The sequence below is a fragment of the Sturnira hondurensis genome, unplaced genomic scaffold, assembly GCF_014824575.4.
Source record: "Sturnira hondurensis isolate 20B ecotype Veracruz unplaced genomic scaffold, ASM1482457v3 Scaffold0006413, whole genome shotgun sequence".
Lineage (NCBI taxonomy): Eukaryota > Metazoa > Chordata > Mammalia > Chiroptera > Phyllostomidae > Sturnira > Sturnira hondurensis.
In genome coordinates this window covers 49,920,630-49,941,846 of record NW_028079044.1, presented here as the reverse complement: position 1 = coordinate 49,941,846, position 21,217 = coordinate 49,920,630, and the positions used below count along the sequence as shown (strand labels likewise).

The 21,217-nt window shown below is 52.0% G+C and overlaps 1 protein-coding gene across 4 annotated transcripts in view; it reads right to left on the bottom strand.

The window, feature by feature from the left end:
• KHDRBS3 (KH RNA binding domain containing, signal transduction associated 3) overlaps positions 1–21,217 on the bottom strand; it is a 116,038-nt gene that overhangs the window by 77,091 nt on the left and 17,730 nt on the right. For all 4 annotated transcript variants that reach the window (XR_005066841.1, XM_037048594.1, XM_037048595.1 and 1 more), the window contains exon 2: positions 2,310–2,428. Coding sequence is in view for 3 of the 4 variants with exons in the window: in XM_037048594.1 (XP_036904489.1) it covers positions 2,310–2,428 (119 nt within the window). In the remaining variant the exon portion in view is untranslated. The remainder of the gene's footprint in view (positions 1–2,309; positions 2,429–21,217) is intronic.

Here is a 21,217-nt window from a genome sequence, read left to right as displayed (position 1 = left end):
CTAGAACTAACAAGTGAATTGAGCAAGGTAGCAGAATACAAGGTTAATATATAAAATTTTATATCAGAAGCAAAAAATTGGAAAAGAATTTTAACTATTCATCTTACAAATGTCAAACACATAAAATATTCAGGAATAAGTTTAACAACAGACAAATAAGACCTTTATCCTAAAAAGTATAAAATGCTGATAGAAACTAAAAGTCTAAATACATGGGGAGACATACCAAATTCAAGGAAGGAAAGACTCAGTATTGTTAAGAAGTCAAATTTCCCTGACTTGAATAACAATCACCTGCAATCATGATCCCTGCAGAGTGTTTTGGGAAAATTAATGAAATAATTATTTAATTTCCATGGAATTGCAAAGGACTGCAACCTACAAAGCCTGGAGAAGGAAGGACGCGGTGGAAGGGACGACACTGCCCAGCCCGATGTCTTCCCACGACACGCTACAGTGTGAAGACCGCAGGGCAGCAGCGCGGTCCACAATCACATCAAGGAAACGAGAGAGAAAGTGCACACAGCCCCTCACTGCAGCAGTCGCCTGGTTCTCAAAGGCCATGGTCAGTGGGAGGACACATCTCTCAACAAGCGGTACAGGAAACTGAACATCCGTAGGAAGGAACAATGAACTTTGACCCTCTACCTCACACCACAAACAAAAATGCATTTCAGATGCACTGCAGACCTCAAAGTAAGAGCTACAGTGAGAGAGCTTTCAGAGAAAACATAGGAGAGTCTCTGTATTTAATAAAGAACCTGGAAACTCCCTTGAGTTCGGCAAAGATTTCTCAATTGGTAAAAGGTAATAATCATAAGTGAAAAATCAGGTACATCAGATATCCTCAAAGTTAAAAACTTCTGCTTATCACAAGACTCTATTAAGAAAATAGTAGGCGAGCCATGGAATGATCCAAATAGACACAAAACATGTATCTAAAAAACCGGGCCCAGGACATATAAAAAAGCTCCTACAATTTAATGAGTGGAAGACATAACATCTCATGTAGAAACAGAACAAGAAAAAAAATATCAAAAGACACTTCGCAATAGAAGATAAATGAACAGTCAGTGCGTACATTAAAAAAAAAAAATACAAAAAAACAGCCCTACTGGCTGATGTGGCTCAGTGGACTGGGCACAGGTCTGTGAACCAAAGGGTCGCTGGTTCGATTCCCAGTCAGAGCACATGCCTGGGTTGTAGGCCAGGTCCCCAGAAGGGGGCACTGGAGAGGTAACCACACACTGATGTTTCTCTTCCTCTCTTTCTCCTTCCTTTCCCCTCTCTCTAAAAGTAAACAAGTAAAATCTTTTTAAAAAAAGCAAAACACAAAATCATTAATCATCAGGAAAATGCAAATTAACACAAGGAGATACCACTACATAATGCATTAGCAGAATGGCTAAAATCAGAAACTGATGACATCAAAAGTTGATGAAGACATGGAGCAACCACAACTCGCACGCAGTGTCCCAGGAAGTGTCACCAGGTATCGACCACTATGGGGGACAAGTCTGACACTTTCTTGTAAAACTACATGCACAGCAATTAAATTCCTATTACTTACTCAAAAATGAAAACATATGGTCACAAAGTGATCTGTAATGAAAATGTCCACAGCAATTTAATTTAGAATAACCCCACACGGAAACTGTCCAGACAAATGGATAAACGGCAGTGTATTCGGGGAACGGATTGTTAGTCAGCAATCCGAAAAAATGAACTCCTGAGTAGTACAACTGTGTGCGCGAATTGCGTGCGTGGACTCCCAAATGAAAGAAAAAATAGAAACAAGGTAAAAAGAGTATCAATTCAGGCCCAGCCTAAGACGGCCAAGATTTCAGAATTAAGAGACTTAAAAGCATCTATTGTAATTGTGCTCAACAGCATAAAGTGACACTTGCAATAAATGAAACACAGAACTCCTTTTAGAATAATTACAGTAAAATTTGGAACATTTCTGTGCCAAACCCTGTGCTAAGCATTTAACGTGGATAATCTCATTTAATTCTTAATCCAATTTCTTCTTACAAATAAAGAAACAAAGGTAGAAAGAAGTTAAATAAATTGTCCAAAGTCACAATGTTAGTATGCCTCATAAGCCTGATTTTGGGGGGGCCCACGCCTCAAACTAAGGACGAACAGTAAAGGCAGAATCAGTGGGTAAGTTCCGAATGAACTTTCAAGGTCTGCGGAGGTTGGGGGTGGGGGGAGCTGAGCGGAGGGAAAGCTCCTGGAGAAAGCACCGGAAAAGGTAAAGGAAACCGCTGCTCGGGGCTTCCGCACAGCCAGCCTCGCCGTCTTACCTTGGGGAACTGTTTTACAGGAATTAGCACTTTCTGTCCCAGCTTCATGTTCTTATTAATCACCACATCAATGTACTTTTCTTCATCCTTTCCTTCTCCTTTTTGAAACTTTTCTATTTCTGTGGAGGAAAAAAGATAACCATGAGGGGTAGGACTGGGAACACCGGGGGCTGCAGCTCTCGTGAGCCCCACATCAAACGCGGACTCTCCCATCACTGCCATTGTTTTAGGCAAGGATACACTGCTCCGTTTATCAAGTTAGTTCTTCATCGGCACCGCACGGTGGGGAAGGGCAGGTACCAGGGCTCTACCGAGTCCAATCTCCATGCTAATGGGAGCTACCCCACAAAACCAAACACCAGAATAAGCTCCTGGGGCCTTCGGGAATCCTAGAGAAAAGGATCAAACAACAGGGAGAGCCGGAGAGCATTCTCCGTTCAGGTCTACCCAGCGCCAGCACCCCTATTCATCATCCTGCCCGGCTCTCCAAGGCTCATCCCATTGAGAATTGATTCTTTTTCGCCCTCCCCAACCGAACCTTCCCTCCTTGCAAGTGACAAGACAGACTGCAGGCACAGGGCTTTGCTCACACTCATCTCTCCCCCTGTGATGTTCGTGGATGAGTTCAAGGTAACGCCTCTCTCAAGATTCAACCCAGTGACACGCCGCTCTCTGTGTACCTGTGGCCCTCTCCTCCCCAGGCAGCAGAAGTGGGGGACTCACTCACCCCCACCTGACCACCGTACGCAGGTCTACTGGGACCCTCTGCTCAGTCAGTGTGTGCTCACCCCAATGCGCATACTGAACCCCTGCAGCCCAGTGTGATGGCCCATTAGGAGGTGGGCCGGTGGGAGGGGACAAGGTTGTGAGGGTGGAGCCCTTATGGATGACATTAGTGCCCTTATCAAAGAGACCCAGTGCAGACACAGCCAGAAGACTGCAGCTACAAACCAGGGAGCGGGCCATCACCGGACCCCAAACACATAGGGGGTTCCTCCCGGGCTTCCAGCTTCCGGAACGGTGACGAATCGGTTGAGAGCCTACCCAGCGTGTGGTCTTCTGTTACAGAAGACTGAACGGACTAAGAGCCCACCAGAGAGCCCACTCTCTCACCAGAGCCCACCTTTCTCTTAGGTAACATCTGTCTCTTCATTCAATGAACACTACCAATAAGCACCTACAACGTGCACGTTCTAGCTTCTGGAAAACATCAGTATCCACAGCCAGAATGAACACCTTCCCGCTAACGACCCCAACTGCCTGAGCCACCGAGTGTCCACACAAAGGGAAGGACACCCCCTTCACCAGACGGCCCCGCTAACGAACACATGGATGAGCCCCTGATGCCCGTCTGAGCCCATCTGGAACGGGCCCTTTGGTGTCAGAAGCTGGCGGTGAGCACTCTGCCACTCGGCCTGTTCCGAGATCCTCCATGGAAGAATAACAGGGGTCCTCCCCTGAGTGAACGACCCACGGAACAAACAGGATTCCAGAAAGAGGGCACTGAGACTGGGTAACCCGGGGAGCACTTAGGAGGGGCCTACAGGGAAAGCTGGGGAGAGCCCAAAGCAATAGCAGTGAAGACTGGGGCAGTTCACTGCGGTTAGTCAGGAGGGGCGGCGGTGCTGCCCCAGGCCTGGAGGGGCGGGAACGGAAGACAGACACTATTTGGCCAAGACAGGGGAGCAGACCTCCACAGACAGACATCGCCAACCTGTGTGCTGGCCTCCCAGGCAGGAAGCCAAGGAGAACACACACTGTCCTCACTGCCGCCCTCCCGCCGGTCACCTCCACGGGCCAGGCCGGAGGGGGAGGCTGTGGGCCACAGCATCCCCACCAGCCTCCTGGGCACGGAGTGGGGCAGGGAGGATGGACGGGAGACCCAGAAAAACAGAAAGCAGCTGCCCAGCCCTGCTCCTTCAGTGAGCTGACAGAGTCTTTAACAAGAGTTTCTGAGGCCCCTTGACATCCAAGAGTCTCCACATGTACCACTACACAGCAAAACACTGGAAAGCAACGAAAATTGTGTTGGAGAGCACTTGTTACCCCAGTGCTAATTAAGTAATTATTACTATTACTGTGTGTACAATGCTTCACCAAGTAAAGGGCTGTGTGTGTGGCTTAAAGTCTCTATTTTCATAAATCTAGGCCCTTCCACTCCTCTTTACAAAAAGAAGACCCTGAGATCCAAGTGGTGGGAGCTTGTGGACGGGCAAATAGTCGAGTCGTGTGTCACATGGAGGTGTATCTGATGCCAAAGCCCGTCTTATTAGTTGTTCAAAAGCCACTTAATAGAAACTCATTAAAGGGCTAGAAAGTACAACTAGAGAACCAAGTCAGCCTGCAGGACAAAGCCCCAGTGGGGACAGGGACAGAGCAAACACAGCCCCCTGTCCCAAGCCCCTGTGCTCTGCAGACTCACCGAGGGACACGGCTTAGCTGGATCCCCAGTGGAATGAGTACTCCCCACTCAGAAATGTGTTTCAAAATAACACAGCGGCCCAGGTGCAGGATTTAAATTGATCTTAAAAATACATAAACAGCGTTCACAGCCATTGTAGATGCTGTTTGACACATTGCTAAAATATTCCTGGAGCTTGTTGCTGGAAAAGACATGTTTTACCCTCCGACAGGACGAATGGGAGAAATGCTTTCACGCCAGTAGGCCGAGCCTCGCCAAACACCTCTCCAAGTCAAGTCAGAGCACAGTACACAGAGACCTGCCCTGGATGGACAGACCCAAACGGTGCACGATCCCACGAGCGTCTGCAGGCAGCGGGGGCAGCACAGTGGAGAGGGAGCACACGCAAGCTCCTCACGAGCACACAAACATGGCACCCGGGGAACGGTCGGCCCTCTGGCCCTGGCGGTGCTCGGAAGGGGACTGGCTGTACACAGGCAGAGCGAGTGTCTGCACTCGGAGTACCCCATTCCACGTCCGGCACCTAGGACAAGACACACACCGAGCAAATGCAGGCCAAGTTCACCCGGGGAGGGAGGGAGGTGGGTGAAGGGGGAGAGGGGGTGGGAGGAATGAATTCTTCCCATCATGGATCATTTACAAAATTTTCACGGTAATAGCAGAGGCCATTGGATTTATTTATGATCATTCAGGTTTTTAATTGGCCACGCGGCAGCAAAGCAGATACGGTCTCCATCATGCAGAGCAGAAACGGCCGCCCAGAGCAGACTTTCAACCTTCTCGTCTCCGGGCGCACGGAAACGAACTACTGACATTCTGCAGCACACCAACAAATACATTATATTTTTATGCTGATCTGACAAAAACATGTGTAACATTGATTCATTTCACACTGGACGGCTATTGTTCCGTGGCTATTGTCATTTTTCTAATTTCACAACCTAAAGAAACAGAAGGCAGTGCCCCTGACTGAACAGTCAGGTGTCGCAGGTTTTAAACATTCCTGCAGTGTGCTGGCTGAAAATCACTGGCGTAGAGGTATCCGGTGACTTCACTGAGGTCCCACGCCAAACCAGATCCAGTTCACCCAACTCCTAAACCCACGCTCCCTCCAGTTTCTTGGCATTAGTGTAGTAAAGGGATGTGACTTTGAGTGAGAAAAAATGCTTTGGGTTATTATTTCATTTGGAGGGAAACTAACTAAATTATCGTTAAGCATCAAAACAATGTTTATCAGAGTTCTTTGAAAACTGTACCACGCAATGCAAACACAGGATACTACTTAATATGACGCCTAACTTGTGATGACTTATTTATGTATACGCAGAGAGTGCATTGCACTGTGCCTTGAATTTCAAGAAGAATTTGTGAAGCAATATGATTCCAGAGAATAAAATCCAGGTAACTAAAGAAACTAAGCCTACTCAGAATTATTATGAAAATTCTCTCGAATTCTTTTTAAGAAAAAAAATGCTTCCAGTGTGTCGGCCCCTTGAGCTCCCCTCAAACACATACAGTCAGTCACCAAACCAAAGGCGCCGCGGCAGAGAAAGAAACGGGGACAGAAGACTTGACACTTTGATGTCTCCGGGAAACATGAACGTCACCCAAACAAAGCAGATGTAGCAGAGACCTTCAGAAATGAGGAGGTTCCTGGATGTTCGTACTAACTTCCAACACTTTTCAAAATAAACTTCCAGTTGGAAAGGGTTTTTTGTCATTTTAGGTAATAAAGACCAGAGCCTGGACACCCCAGATATGATGGTCCTGAAAACCGGGAGACGGTTCCAAGAAGCTGCATCATCTTTGGTACATATTCTAGACACCCCGCTGGAAACTTTACATGTATCATGCCCTCCGAACTCCCCAAGAGAGCGTGGGCACCAGCAGCCGCCCTTCGTCCGCGTGCCTGGTAAGTGGTGGAGCTACAGCCTGACTGCAGGAGAGTCTGACACTCAAAGGTTCTATTTCTGAAAAACACCAAACACCTGGCTTCAAAACAAAGCCCAGTTTTCTGGACCCACAGGCAAGCACAACAGATCGAATCCCACCTCCAGTAAATTAAGAGAACTTTACGGGAGCAGTCGGCCAGCTGCCTTCACGGCACGCCCGCTGTTTGTGGAGACATGGGAGGGGGGAGCGGAGGAAGGGCAACGGCACCAGTGCACCGTGACACAGACTGAGGTCCAGCCATCTGCTCTGCGGGGCAGTGAGGATGGCAGATGACGGGGACTGGGTCCCCACAGTTCCCCTGGTCCCCATGGGAATACTGGGGAATTCTCCGGTCGTAAGGAAGGTCCTGAAATGCCTACTGAAACTGCTTGCAAAGCCTGCCATCCCCCCAAAGAGACAGGCAGGCAGGAAGGTGGACCCCGAGGTCAGAGAAGAAGAGGCTGGGAGGCTTTGTGCTCCCGAGCAGACCAATCCCTGAGAGACTGGAAAGGACTCAGGACTATTCTTAACATAACTCAACACACCTGTCAGATGGAGCGCCGCACACCCACCGACCGAAGAAAAAGGTGCATCAGGTTCATTCAAGGTAAGAGGACTTTCATCAGTAACTACGGGGAGCAGGCATGAGAGTAACTGGTAAAATTTGAAAAAAGAAAAATATAATTTTTAGTTGAATCTGCCGAAGGGTTAAACCCCATTTCTCACTTCTAATTGCAAACGTCATTAAGCGCACAGCAAAAGACCAGCTATCTTACCCAATTATCAAGCTCCAGAGGTTACCAATTAGAACCCTGCAAGGATTTGAATTAAAAAAAGTTTTGTGATTAGGTGAAGTAATGATCCAAGAGAGAGATTAGTTCTGTTCGGACCACACTCATTATAAAACCCATTTCCTCTGTGTGAAGATTCAACGTCTCTCTCATTTATCCTGCTGGTGCTATCACGCTCCCAGAGAGAAGCAGGACCGCGCTGGCGACACTCAATGACGGCCACAGCACACGAGCGCTCTGCTCCCACGAGACCACCAGTGAAGACACCCACTGGTCAAAGGTACAGCAACACAGACCCGACAGCGGCGGCAGACCACTCAGTGCAGGCTCAAAGCAGGACATGTCCGTGCTATGCCCACGTTTAACTCGTAGGTCAGTTCCATAACCACAGCCATTCCCAATTACTGTAGCAGAGAGTGAAGAGTAACTGGGGAGGAATGATCCTTAGGACGTGAAGGATCATCCTTAATGATTGTTTTTGTTATCTGATGATGACCTACAGGGCCACTTTCATAAAAAAGCATTCAGAAAATAAACAGCAGGCTCCAGTGTTGCAAAAATGACCCGAAGGACCCTCCTCCTCCGACGCTGTTTACCAGGCCCACCAGCACAACCATCCGAGAAACGCAGGGAAATACGCACGGCCAAGCAGGCGCCACCTAATAATCGCGGGAAATGAACATGGTGCCTGAAAACACCTCAGTTCCCCCCTCGCTCAGTGGCTGAACCTGCCCAAAACTGCCACACAGGCATAGAACACTCTTTAGAAACAAACACAATCACGGCAGAACACATGTTCCGCCACTCAGGTCTAGACATCGCAGGAAGTGAAGACACTGATGGAAAGCGAGTCACACATGCTTTTGGGGTCACAGCTTTGGAGAAAGAAAACACCTCCACGCAGAGGCAAACTACTTCTGAAAGTGAGGACGGCTTTCCACGTCCACTCAGGGCTGGCCAGGGCCAGCTCCAGGCCCTTCCCCGCGCATCAGCCCCGGGGGGCTCTGCTCAAAGGGACTCGTCGGGCCAGGAAGGCACCCTCCTGTTCCAGCCAGACGGCGCTGCATGTCGAAGTCACCTCGGGAGCTCACAAAAAGGCCAGTGGACAGCACCCGCTTGCTTTCCGTCCTTCGACCCCAGAGGGCGTAATTAGCAATCGTGCGCGCCCCTGGACTCCACTCGTCAGATCTACCGTCAGCTGATGGCTCTATGTTCAGGCCGCGTATGCGGACCCCGTGTTACTTGCAGCACTGCGCCCCCAGGCACGGGAGACAGAATGAAAGGGTAAACGGGGAGGTGGAAACGTGCACCGCAACAACCGTCGGTTGATGTGTGACTGTCCTGTTCTCGCCTCAGCCATGGGAGGCAGAGTCAGCTGTGGGTCAGTTCTAGGGACGAGGAACAAGCGAAGATGAGAACACCACCACCGTGGCCTAGAATCCAGAGCGTTCCCTTAGACCAGCTTTGAAAACTGACCGATTTTTACAGCAACAATGGTCGCCGGCAACAACAGACAGACACAGCACCATCTGAAGAATTACTGAGAGAGTGTGGGCAGGCGGCTGGGGAAAACCATCTGAAAGGTTCTGTGAAGGAGGAAATAATGGGGGAAAAGCTGCGAAGACCACGAAAACGAGCTGAAATAGCTGCGAGTGCTGATCCTAAAGGATAAATAATTCAGGAGGGAAGGAAACCGCCGCACAGATACTGCTGAATGTTGCCTCCAAGGGAGGCCCGGCTCTGCCAGTGAGAAGGCCAGGGCACAGTCAGAACAACGAGGCGGGGACTGCGGGAAAAGGGGCCGCCGCTCAAATCGCAGTGGTGACAGGACGGGCTGCCGTAAAGAGAGCTGAGTCCATCTGGGAGCCCCGTCCGGCACAGGCCGGACCTCCAGGCAGAAACGTCACCAGCAGCCCACATGGGCATGAAACCGTGTCCCTCAGCACCGCAGTTCCCGGACCCCATTCCGCACCACAGACACAATGCATATTCACAAATGACCCACTGCGCCAGTGGAAGTGTCCCTTGTGGAAAAGCACAGGGAGACCCAATGGTCTTTAAGAACACCCGACCTCCACACCAACGGAAACGGAAGTCTCCTCTGTTTCTGCGCCCTAACAGACCACAGTGCTGGCTGCCACGCCCTGTCTCTGGGCTCAGCTGGTGCCTGCAGGTGCCCGCAGGTGCCCTGAGCTCCCTGCTCCAGACGCCCGGTGGGGACTCTGCTAATGGCTTCCCCACGGCCAGAGGCCCCCCAGCAGGTCCCACGCTGGCAGCGTGGGAGAACAAGGGGCCTGTCCCTCCTGTTTTGCTCCCAGTGCCGGCAGTGCACCGAAACAGAGTCCCCAAGTTCTGGCAGGGACCGGGATCCCTCCACACTCAACACCCCTTCTCAGCAGGCCAGGACCCTGTCCCCGAAGCCAGAGTGCTTGGGGTAACTCACTGACCAGGCCTGGGTCCCAGGTCCCTGGAGCACGTCCACCCAGTCCCTGCCCTTGTTTTCCAGCCTCAAGGGTGCAGGCTTGTGGGGATGCATGTCATTATTTCTGCAACTCCAGCATTCCTCAAAATGTTTTCAGTCATCCGGCACTTGTTCAACGAATTCTTTACATTAAATCCTCTGTTAAAATACCTGGGTGATTTCTGTTTACTGGCCTGTACCTGATGGATACCCAACCTTGGCAAACTCTCAGAGGTGGTACAGAGCACCTGGGAGCCCCCAGGTGACAAGTCTTAAGGACACTGTACCAGGTGCCATGCTGGGCCTCAGGAAGGCCTTTGAGGATCTCAATCAGGAACAGGGCAGATATGACCCATCCCTGACTCTTGGGGTCGGGAGTCACTAATCTAGTAGCATCAAGCCACTTCTCTCCCCCTCTCTCTTTAATTTTAGAGAGGGGGGAAGGGATGGAGGAAGAGAGGAAGAGAAACATTGACTGGCTGCCTTCCACACATGCCCCAGCTGGGAACACAAGCCACACACGGGCCCTGACCAGGAACTGAACTGGCAACTGTTTGGTTTGCAGACCGATGCCCAACCCACTGAGCCACACCAGCCGGGACCAAGCCACGTCTAATTTGCTTCTAGTTCAATGGTGCTTGGAAACCCAAGTAATGAAACTTGGTTGGCACAGTGATCATGGTAACAAGGCTTCCGAGAAGATGCGGGACAAGTTCTCCTGGGGAGGCGGCGGGATTCCCACCACACTTTCACCTGCTGAGAGCACAGTCTCCCCTCCCAAGTCCCACCTTGCCCTGGAGAGTTGGGGGGTGGGGCTGGACGGGGGCCCCGGGGGTGCTGGGATGCTTGTGGACGGCCCACGGTGTCCTCAGTCCATGGCAAACCAATCACCATTAGGGTCTGGAGAAAGCGCGTCTCTGTGACAACATTGGCAGAGACGCTCTCCATGCAACGGGACCACGACAACTCTGCCAGAGGCTGTGGGGTCGGAGCTGAAGCTCTGACTTCTGGGGGGAAGAGTGGGGTCTGGGAACGGGCAGCAGCAGGCAGTGTTTGCCTGGAGGAGCATCCCCCTTCAGCAAGCTAACTTGAGCAGCAGAGTAAATGCCTACGAACACACAACCATTCAACACATTATTCGGAGGGAAAGTGTTTATCCTCTCCCGAACATTTGCTGTTCCAAGAACTAATTAAGTTTACAAACCCTGTTGCACACACCAGACAGCGGCGGGGGTACAAATCACATTGTTAATTACGCCACTGACAAGGAGAGGGGGTCACAGGTATCACGCACAAATGCTACGACCAGCCGCGTCCTTTAAGTTCCCCGAGCGCGAGGACAAATGAAGGCAAAACACAGAACATAAAATGATGGTAAAATTAAACTGCTTGGAGGAAAATTCAAAAAGAGCCTTAAGTGAATGCGTAACCGGTTATTCTGCCCCGTTTTTGCTTACGGCACTTCCACTGCCTGCAGCGGGCGCTGCTGCCTGCCTTTCCAACACCTGCAATAGGAGGGCATAAATTAATGATAATATGGAAAGAACTTACTTTAATGAGACCTGAAGTAAAAGAAACCAGTAAGAACACGGGTTCAAATTACAGATCAGCACTTACTTATCGTAAAACACAGGAAAAAACCAAGGCAGGAGGCTCTCGGTCCCCCCAACTCACAGTGAGGCCCACGGACACTGCTTCCGGCGCTGTGAGCAGGACGACACACTTCGGTGCCACCAGTGCCACCACGTGGAGCCCCAACCCGCTGCACATGCCGCAGTTCCACGCACTAATGAGGGCAGAGGCCCAGGCGAAGAAGGTCCATACAAGCTGAATGAAACTTTCAGTACTAGCGTAACTAGAATTAAAGACAAAGGTCACGAAGAGTCACGGTATCTCCTGATTTTCGTGTGGACACATCGGCTGTGGCGGTGCCACCAGGGAAGGAGGCGGTGGGTGAGACCGGGGAGAGCCCTGGACACCAGGGCGCCCTAGGTGACCCCAGGATGACGGCTTTCTAGGTACCCTCCCTGAGGCTCTGCTTCACTGCCTGGAAGATGGGATCACCTATTACCTCACTTAGTTAAGCTGGAAATCACCTAAGACTTTGTAGATGACACCATTCCCAACAGGAAGGGGCACCTTCGATGCCAGTGGGGCCACGGCAGGGGCCACGGCAAGCACCTGAGGCAGGTCCCATCGGAAGTTTCCGCCTACACAGCCCAGGGCAGTGGCAGGACCCTGGGTCATCGAGGGAACCCTCCCGAACGCGGCGGTGTGGGGGCTGCTAGGCCAGGCCTGCCCTCTGCCCTGGGGGGACCGGCCAGTGACCCAGGCCAGAGCTGCAGAGGACTCGCGTCTGCCGCCCTCCAGAGGGCAGTGAAGGGGGTCTGCGCAAGGAGGGCGCATTTCCTACCGTTCGCAGAACTGGGCGTGTGCTCGGTCTCTGGGGATCCCGCTGCTTCTGGGAGGGGAGGAAGAAATACTGTGCAAACCAGAGAGTGTTTTATGAGAGTGGGAACCGATGTCTCCGTGACAGGGTCCCCCGTGCCACTCCTGCCCGGGGAGAACGCCCCACAGCTACGTACACCGCATGCGCAGGGTTACCGTACCGCCATCAACACCAGCCACCAGGTCCGTCCCGTGGAACTCTCTGTGATGACGGACGCAGACGCTGGTACAGCCCGGACAGTTGGTCCCCACCATGCGGGACACAGCTGCTGTGTGTGACTGGAGAACTGAATTTTTAGTATTATTTCATTTTAATTAATTAAACTGAAAAGTTTCAAGTGGCTCGACGCTATACCAACACAGATGGAGAACACAGGCAAAAACTGAAAGGGAAGTAAAAAGGCAGGTGACCAGCAGGCAGAGGCGCCAGCACGTCTAAACATTTATTTTTTCACGCAGCGACCACTGGCGGGGCCTACAGCATCCTGGCGTGGCCTGTTTGCTGATAAACACCTGACAGCCCTGAGCAGGGGCCGGAAGGGGCAGAGGAGCACCTGTGGGCTGCACCCAGGCGACCTGCGCTGGCTAAGAGGTGGGTCTACCACTGTGTGATCCAGGACACGCACCTCAGGCAAGACCACCCGCAGCTGCTCACAGTGTGAAGCATGAACGTCAAGCTCCTTAAGCAAAGAGCACACGGAGGACTGGGGCATTTAAAGGAGACAGTACAGACTTGCAGGTCCAAAGCTCAAGGGGAGCTTCAGGGTAAGTGAACCTGAGCCGAGGAAGGAAGGGGTGTGGCTATGAGAAGGGCTCCACGCGTGCGCGCGCACGTGTGTGTGTGTGTGTGACTGTGTGCGTGCGCATGCGTGCGCGCGCGCAGCGGCAGGAACGAAGCTCTGTGGACAGATCCCTGGTCAGTTCTGCCAAGAACATGGGCAACCGGGAGGAAGAGCGCAGTGTGCCTCCTGAAAAGGTCAGGCGTGCTTTCGCCCACAACGCACCCAAATGCTTCTGCATCTGTAACAGTAATCCCCAGAGTGGTAAAGAAAACTCACTCCCAACAGCAAACTTCCATCAACCTCATCTTGCCCAAGGTCACGCAACCAGCAAGCCGCACAGTCAGGAAAGGACTGGTGTGAGCACGCAGAGGCCACAGGAGCGCTGTGAGCCCCAGAGGCTGGATGCCCCAAAGGTGAGCGCTTTTAATGGGGGCAGCGAGGAGGAGGGCTCTGACCACAGTCTCCGGTACAGGCGGCATGAAGCCTGGGAGACAGAGCGGAGGGCGGTCCAGAGCTCAGAAAGGCAAAGACGTCAACAGGCCGAGGAACAGGGTCCCAGCACATGCTCAGAGTGCCCCCCGCCCCCAGTCCCGCAGAGGCCAATGCTGCCCTGGGTCCAGCACCACAGGGACACAGTGGGGAATGACACTCGGCCCTGACCTCTTGGGGGTCACAGTCCAGCAACGGAGAGAGACTGCAAAGGATAGGAGGAAGGGGTGGACAGAATCACCAAGGGGAGTGAGAGGTCTTCTAAGTATGTTACTAGCCATGATGTGATAATTATTTTAAACTACTAATTATCATCACAACAGCTGCGTCCATTCACTGGCCAGGCCACTGCTATCTATGGGCTTCCCACACGGTCTTCAGTTGTCAGAACAATGGAGAACACACACGAACACACGTAACCTATCTCGGGCACGGCTAGAATCAGCATGGCTGGGTTTTAATCCAGGAGTCGCTGGGCAAACCACTCAACAACGCCCACTCAGAAAACGTCTGTTTAAGCACCAGCTGTGAAGGGGACCCACCTGTGTGCCGAGTCTACAGCAACAACCTCGACCCTCCTCTTGCCACGTATGTGACACTGACATGCGTATGTGAATCATGTATGTGACTCAGCCCACAGCACTCAAGGCCTCTGAGGGGCTCGGTCCTCCTGTGCCTGTGGTGGCAACCTGCCTCCCGCCCGGCTGTGAGGTCGCTGTACCCGGTGGGCGCCCTGCTTCCTCGTCTTGCTCCCTTGCTCAGCTTCCTCTGCGGTCGACACAGCACAAGTTTTGAAGGGGACGCCTGGCAGGGACCTGACACTTGCTGCCCTTCGCTTTCCTAATCTCTAGAGCAGGGGTGTCAAACCCGTTTTCACCGGGGCCCACATCAGCCCTGCGGTTGCCTTCAAAAGGCTGAGTGCAGTTTTAAGACTGCATAAATGTAATTACTGTATTTTTCCGACCGTAAGATACACCTAGGTTTTAGAGAAAAATAGGAAAAAAATTTTTGAAGAAAAAAATGTGGTAAAAAAACATAAATAACATAATATTTCACCAGTATAAATGTAAAAAGAATTCAACAGCAGCATTAACAACCATTATTTCTCCCAAATTTGAGGTGGGGGGCAAAAGTGTATCTTATAGTTCAAAAAATATGGTGCTCCTTAACTAGGGGCATCAGGCAGGAACGCGGTTCCGGGCTGGATAAACGAGGAGGAGGGTCAGAGTCGGCTGAGGGCCGTGTGTGTGCCGCCTGTGCCTTAGGTGCTGGACCCTAACAGCAGCACAGACCAGGCATGATGGAACCTTTTCTGAGCGTTTTCCCCATGGGGCTGAACCTGGAGTGGGTCCCCCACGCCCCCCCTGCCNTGGAAAAAAACATAAATAACATAATATTTCACCAGTATAAATGTAAAAAGAATTCAACAGCAGCATTAACAACCATTATTTCTCCCAAATTTGAGGTGGGGGGCAAAAGTGTATCTTATAGTTCAAAAAATATGGTGCTCCTTAACTAGGGGCATCAGGCAGGAACGCGGTTCCAGGCTGGATAAACGAGGAGGAGGGTCGGAGTCGGCTGAGGGCCGTGTGTGTGCCGCCTGTGCCCTAGGTGCCGGACCCTAACAGCGGCGCAGACCAGGCATGACGGAACCTTTTCTGAGCGTTTTCCCCATGGGGCTGAACCTGGAGTGGGTCCCCCACGCCCCCCCTGCCCGGCTGCAGAGGTACGCACCATCAGGGGGGCATTTTCACCGCTGTCACTGAAAGAAAGGGGGCCCCGCCCACAAGCCCTGTGTGCACCTGATAAAGCTGATGAGCTGATAATCCGGCAGTAACAAGGAAAAGATCTAAAAAATTCACTTCTGCCTTCATTCAGTTTTTCAGATCAACATGGTAATAATCTACCCTTAGCAACAGCATGCTCAGTATTAGCAAGTTGCAGAAATGTACAACTCTATGGGGAACTAGGCATTTTCACAGAAATGTATCTAATGATTAATCATAAACACACGCATGTATCTGCGTGACAAGGTCCAGCAGGGCTAGCACAAGCCTCCGAGCCTAATGGTGAAGTGTTATAAAGACTCCCCCCGCCCCCGCCCCCGCCCCCGGTTACTTCAAGGGATTTTGTCCGGGTCCCACCGACCGGTACGGACACTCACGCTGATTCCGTCTCGCTCTCTCTCCCTGACGGTAGCCGCGCACCCAGAAGCCTCCCCATTCCAGAATCCACCGCGCTCGATGGCGTTCCCCGACGTCCTGTGCGCTGCGGTCTTTCCTCCTAGTCTCCTCCGACCCCGTGAAGCTCTGAACCCGACCTCAAGTGTGCACAGGTGCCCCAACTGCACCACAGAAACGCGTTCCGGCACCGGGACCACACCTGGCTGGGTCACACTGGGCAGCACTTCACTGTCCGCCCATCTGCCCCGCGCCCCGCGCATCTGGAAAGCAGAGCGTCGTCCTTCATTCCCGCCCCCACTGGCCTGCTCTGGCACGGCACCCCATGCAACAGGCATTTAATAGGTTCCCTTACTCCACAGACATTGGTCGCCCACCGTGTGCTGGGAACTCAGCCATGCGCAGGAGACACACGTGGCACGTGTCCCCTCAAACCTGAAATGTCAACGTTGAAACGTATTAACCACCCCTGACAGACAGATTATGTGCAGCACAGAGAACCGCTGCATATAAATAGGTAACTGACTCAAAACGTTGAGAAAAATTAAAGAGACACGTGAAGAAAACAGTACAGAAGGGGAAATACTACACAGACCTAAAGGTTCAAGGAGAAAATACCAGGTAGAAGAGAAAAACCCTGTTATCCAAGGAGATTAGCTACAGCCGTGGTCTCCCAGGAAAAAGAGAAAACGATGGAGAAGAAGCCTGTCGCTTTTCCTTCATCAGAGATGCTTCTGAAAACAAGATCTGCACGCGGCAGCGACTACATGTCTGATCAGCGCTGATCACGTGCAGCAGGCTACACGTCTGATCAGCACTGATCACAGTCTTTTTGCCAACCAACTTGCATCACAGTCAGGCATGCTGACTTACTCATGTAATGAATATGCACCACATAAGAATGGGTTTGCTACACAGGTAAATGTTGTTATTATTCAACTAGTGTTCACACACTGAAAGCATGCGGGAGACAAAGCACAAGACAAACAAATCTAAACAAGTTATATGTAAACAGCTATTACTTTCCAATGGAATTGAGCCAGTCATTCATCGGCACTGGAGAGACCAGGGTCTGAATGTGTTCCTAACACGCTGTAACCCCCAGGCAAGTATTTCACCTCTTTTAAGAAACTGAGATAGCAGCCACCCTGCCTACAGCAAAGCTCTGCTTTCGGGGAGGAGCCTAAACTTCCCCACCCTCCCCTTCACCCATAAACTGGAGCTCAAATAAGGACAGAGGGCCAAAGGGACTTCTCGTAGACAAAACGAGGCCATCGCCCACTTACCACCCATTCGCCCAAAATGTCCACCGTGCACTTTCTGCTGTGTGCCAAGCCCCGCTGTGACTGTTTGGTATCAACAGCAAGGGACAGAAAGAGCCCGCACTCACTGCGCTTCCGCTCTGCGGAGGGATGGTGCCACAGAGCAAACAATAATGGCTTGTAACACACGGGCCGGGCGAGGACCTGGGCTCACCAACCACTGTCGCACTGACCTCTTCTTTGGTCTGCTCCTCACACCGCGCGATCCACATGCTGGTGACGGGCCTGGGTGCCTCTGGACGAAGCACCAACACCTCAGAAAGCTACCTGGGGACCGAAATGAAGTTCACAAGCCAGACTGCTCAGGGGGTCACTCCTTCCCCTCCAGGCCCAGGTCCAGGACAGCTTTACTGCTCAGGTTGGTGACAAAGAAACCAGATGGGATTCACGGCCAAGGCCACTGCTAGCAATAAAAGGATCCCTGCCTGGTGTTTCTTTGTAATCTACATATCCCCAGGGTCTAAGGAATGAGAAAAAGAAGAAACCAGGAATGCCAATCAATCCTGCAGACCTCACAGTGCTAGTAGGACTCTCAAGTGAAGTAACGTGGAAGTCTTTGGTAAAGCACTGAAAGAGATTTGCAAATGCCACCATCATCTCCACCATCATCACCACCATCACCACCATCACCACCATCACCACCATCACCACCATCACCATCACCACCATCACCACCATAACCACCATCACCACCACCACCATCACCACCATCACCACCATCACCATCACCATCACCACCATCACCACCATCACCATCACCATCATCACCATCACCACCACCATCACCATCACCACCATCATCACCATCACCATCACCACCACCACCACCACCATCACCATTAATATCATCACCATCACCACCATCATCAGCATCACCATCAATCTCTTAACCATCGTCACCATCACCATGTTCACCATCAATATTTAGTTGTATTTGTGCTTGACTTTATCACTGAGGGATAGCTGATATTCCAGAAACTAATTCCACCCCAGAAGATGAATTTCCACATGAAGACCACATTGATTAATTTCTTAAGGAAAGCAAGAGTTTAGATGAGACCATGGTATTGACAACAAAGTAAATAACCAAACAAAAAGCCAGGCCTTTAATCTTCATGCAAACAAGCCATCGGATCACCCCTGTGATCTGATGTGTGACCCGTTCCCCTCAGTCACACACACCCACACTTCCATAGGGCAGAAATGCCCAGCCCCACCCAGCAGATAGCTGGCGAACTCCTACTCATCCTTCAAGGCCCGACGTGGGAATACTACCTCTGCAGCTTTCCTCATCCCACGCGGGCCAACTCCGTGTTTGCTCCTTAGGGCTCCCAGGGTACTCTCCACACTCATTCGTCCAGTACCTTTTACTGAGTGCCTCCCGCATGCCAGTCCCTGCTACAGGTGCTGGGGACACAGCAGGGAGCAGATGGCACGCTGCTTACACACAGTTCGTGTTCCAGCAGGAGACACCAAGTGCGGTGACAGACGGACTCTATGCCAGAGGGCGAGGAAGCCAGCACAGCACCCGACACATCCAAACAGTGAAACAATGATACTAATATGACTAACAATGGCAGCCACCATTAACTGAGTGTGACTATCCACCAGCTAATGAGTGCTTTGCATATGTCAGCATATTTCATCTTCACAACTGCCCTTTGAGGCAGTGTTTTTCCTGTACTCAACATTTTACCCCAACTGAGGAAATGCAGGTGGCGACGGGTTAAGTGAGCTGCCCAGGGCACACGGCCAGCAAGCAGGAGTGACCAGATGGAGCTGAAGCTAAGCAATCCGACCCCAGAGGCCTCAGTCTTCAATCACTAGCCGATACTATCTTCCAAACACTGCACATTCGAAGTCACCTTGCACCACAACAAACAGCAACTGTGCATCTGTGCTCTACACGTGTGCAGAAATATCCCACACTGGCCAAGAAACAGGGTCCACACAGCTGAATGGGGAGCCAGAATGAGCAGGACCTAGCTGGACTCCGAGGCTTCAGGGCCAGGGGCTGAAGGGAGCTCAGCACAGCAGAGACCGAGGTGAGTAGCCGGGATCCCTGGGGTGGTAGGACCAGACACTGAACAGGCTGCCTCCAGAGCCAGGCCCTGAGAAAGGAGCAGTTCAGCCCATGCTGGTGTGGTTCAGTGGACTGAACACCAGCACATAAACCAAAGGGTCACCGGTTCAATTCCCAGTCAAAACGTGGGTTGCAGTCCAGGTCCCCAACAAGGGACACAGGAGAGGCAACCCCACACTGATGTTTCTCTCCCCCTTTCTCCCTCCTCTCCCCGCTCTAAAATACATATAAAATAGAAGGAAGGAAGGAAGGAAGGAAGGAAGGAAGGAAGGAAGGAAGGAAGTCCAAAGTCACCACGTGAATTCAGAGTAGGAATGTGAGTCACACACAGTACTTTTATGCTCTTTAGTTCCAAACTCTGGAGCACAGGACATGCCCTCCTCCATGGCCACACCCCCAGGCCCCCAAATCCTGCCCCCCTCCGGACAACGTGGCCACGGGCCAGTGCTGGCAACGAATACGTGAATGAACAGCAGCCGAAAGGGTTTATGCCCCACAGTCCATCTGCTCCGGGACTGCTGCCGGGCAAGAGCGCACCGAGAGTAATCGCCGCCTGGAGAGAGAGTCCCACACAGGTCTGACCACAGCACCACAGGTTCGATGTGGGCAAAGAGCCCATCGGATGAATTCCATGAGGATTTAATTAGTAAATACAGCATTTCAGTGGAGAAAATGCATCTATTTTTGACCTTTCCTTTTAATGAACGGGATGGGGATCCAGGCGGAGGGAGAGCGAGAAAGAGGGAGGAAAGGGCCAGATGTCTAGGAGGGCCTTGGGGGCGGGGGGGGGAGGCCCGGTTCATCCCCGGGAATGGCACCCAGCAGAGCAACACCCACACACAGCATTCCCCTCCGCGAGCTGCGCCGGGACGGGCTCTGTGAAAAACAGGGGAAGACGCCTGCACTGGGTACCTACCAAGTCCCAGGCACGAGTGCCACTCCTCCTGAGTACATCTTTCCCGGCCGCCCTTCCCACACACTACCCATGACCCCATCCGTGGGAAGGGGCTTGCCCACTCCACAGACGAGGGCAGAGCTATGGAGGCCAGCCAATCTGCCCGCCTCCGCAGCTCACAGCGCACCAGAGCCCTTCGCTGTCCACAGTCAGGCCCCGTGTCCAAACACGAAATCAGGAGCTCAAGCAGCACGCCTTTCCCAGGCCCTGGACCAAACCCCGCCCATCCCCACATGCAGAAAAAAATGAGGACAAGGAAAGGGATGGAGAACAAAAGAGAGAAAAAGACCTGTGTGGGACCGAAGAACGGTACAGACCACTGGGCATGGTCTCTGAGGACACACGTTCAGGAACCGTCTGGTCCCCAGGCACTCATCTGCCTTCCCCCCGCCTCGGCTGCTAAGCAGCACTCGAACCACCCCCGAGTCGCAGGGCGGCCCTGTGGGACACTCTGCGACCCCATCACACTTGACAGACCCAGACCCAGTCGCCGCACACACCCCTGCTCCCTGTTGCCCTCCCCATCCTGTGGACGGCGTCAGCCAGCTCATCGGCCCAACCGGCTGCTCTGAACTTAGGTATTAATATAATAAATGCTCAACGGCAGTGTAACACTTTTTTTTAACTCTGAAAAACCATAAAGAGATCAGACAAGAGTGCTTTTCTGAGAGCTTCTCCAAGTTCTGAAAAAGCATGCACTCGGCGTGACTGCTGCTGTTTTGATCATTATGCCGAGCGGCAAGGGAAGCTCTCTGCCGGCCCCGTGCACCATCGGGGAAAACCAATTACGTCTGAAAGGCAACCACAGAGCAGGATGGGAGATGGAGCCCACATACCCAGTTTTCTAGTTTAGCGCATTACCGAGGACTCCTAAGAGGTGACAGGCTGAGAGGCCACCAAGGGGAGTGCTTTCCACTCAGCAGCCCCCAAGACATTATCCTCACAGGCGGTATCTCAGCGTGTCCCACGTCCACACAAAGACTGGCAGAGAGAAGCTTTAAAACACTGATGAACTCTGACCAAGGATCCGACCTCTGGGGACT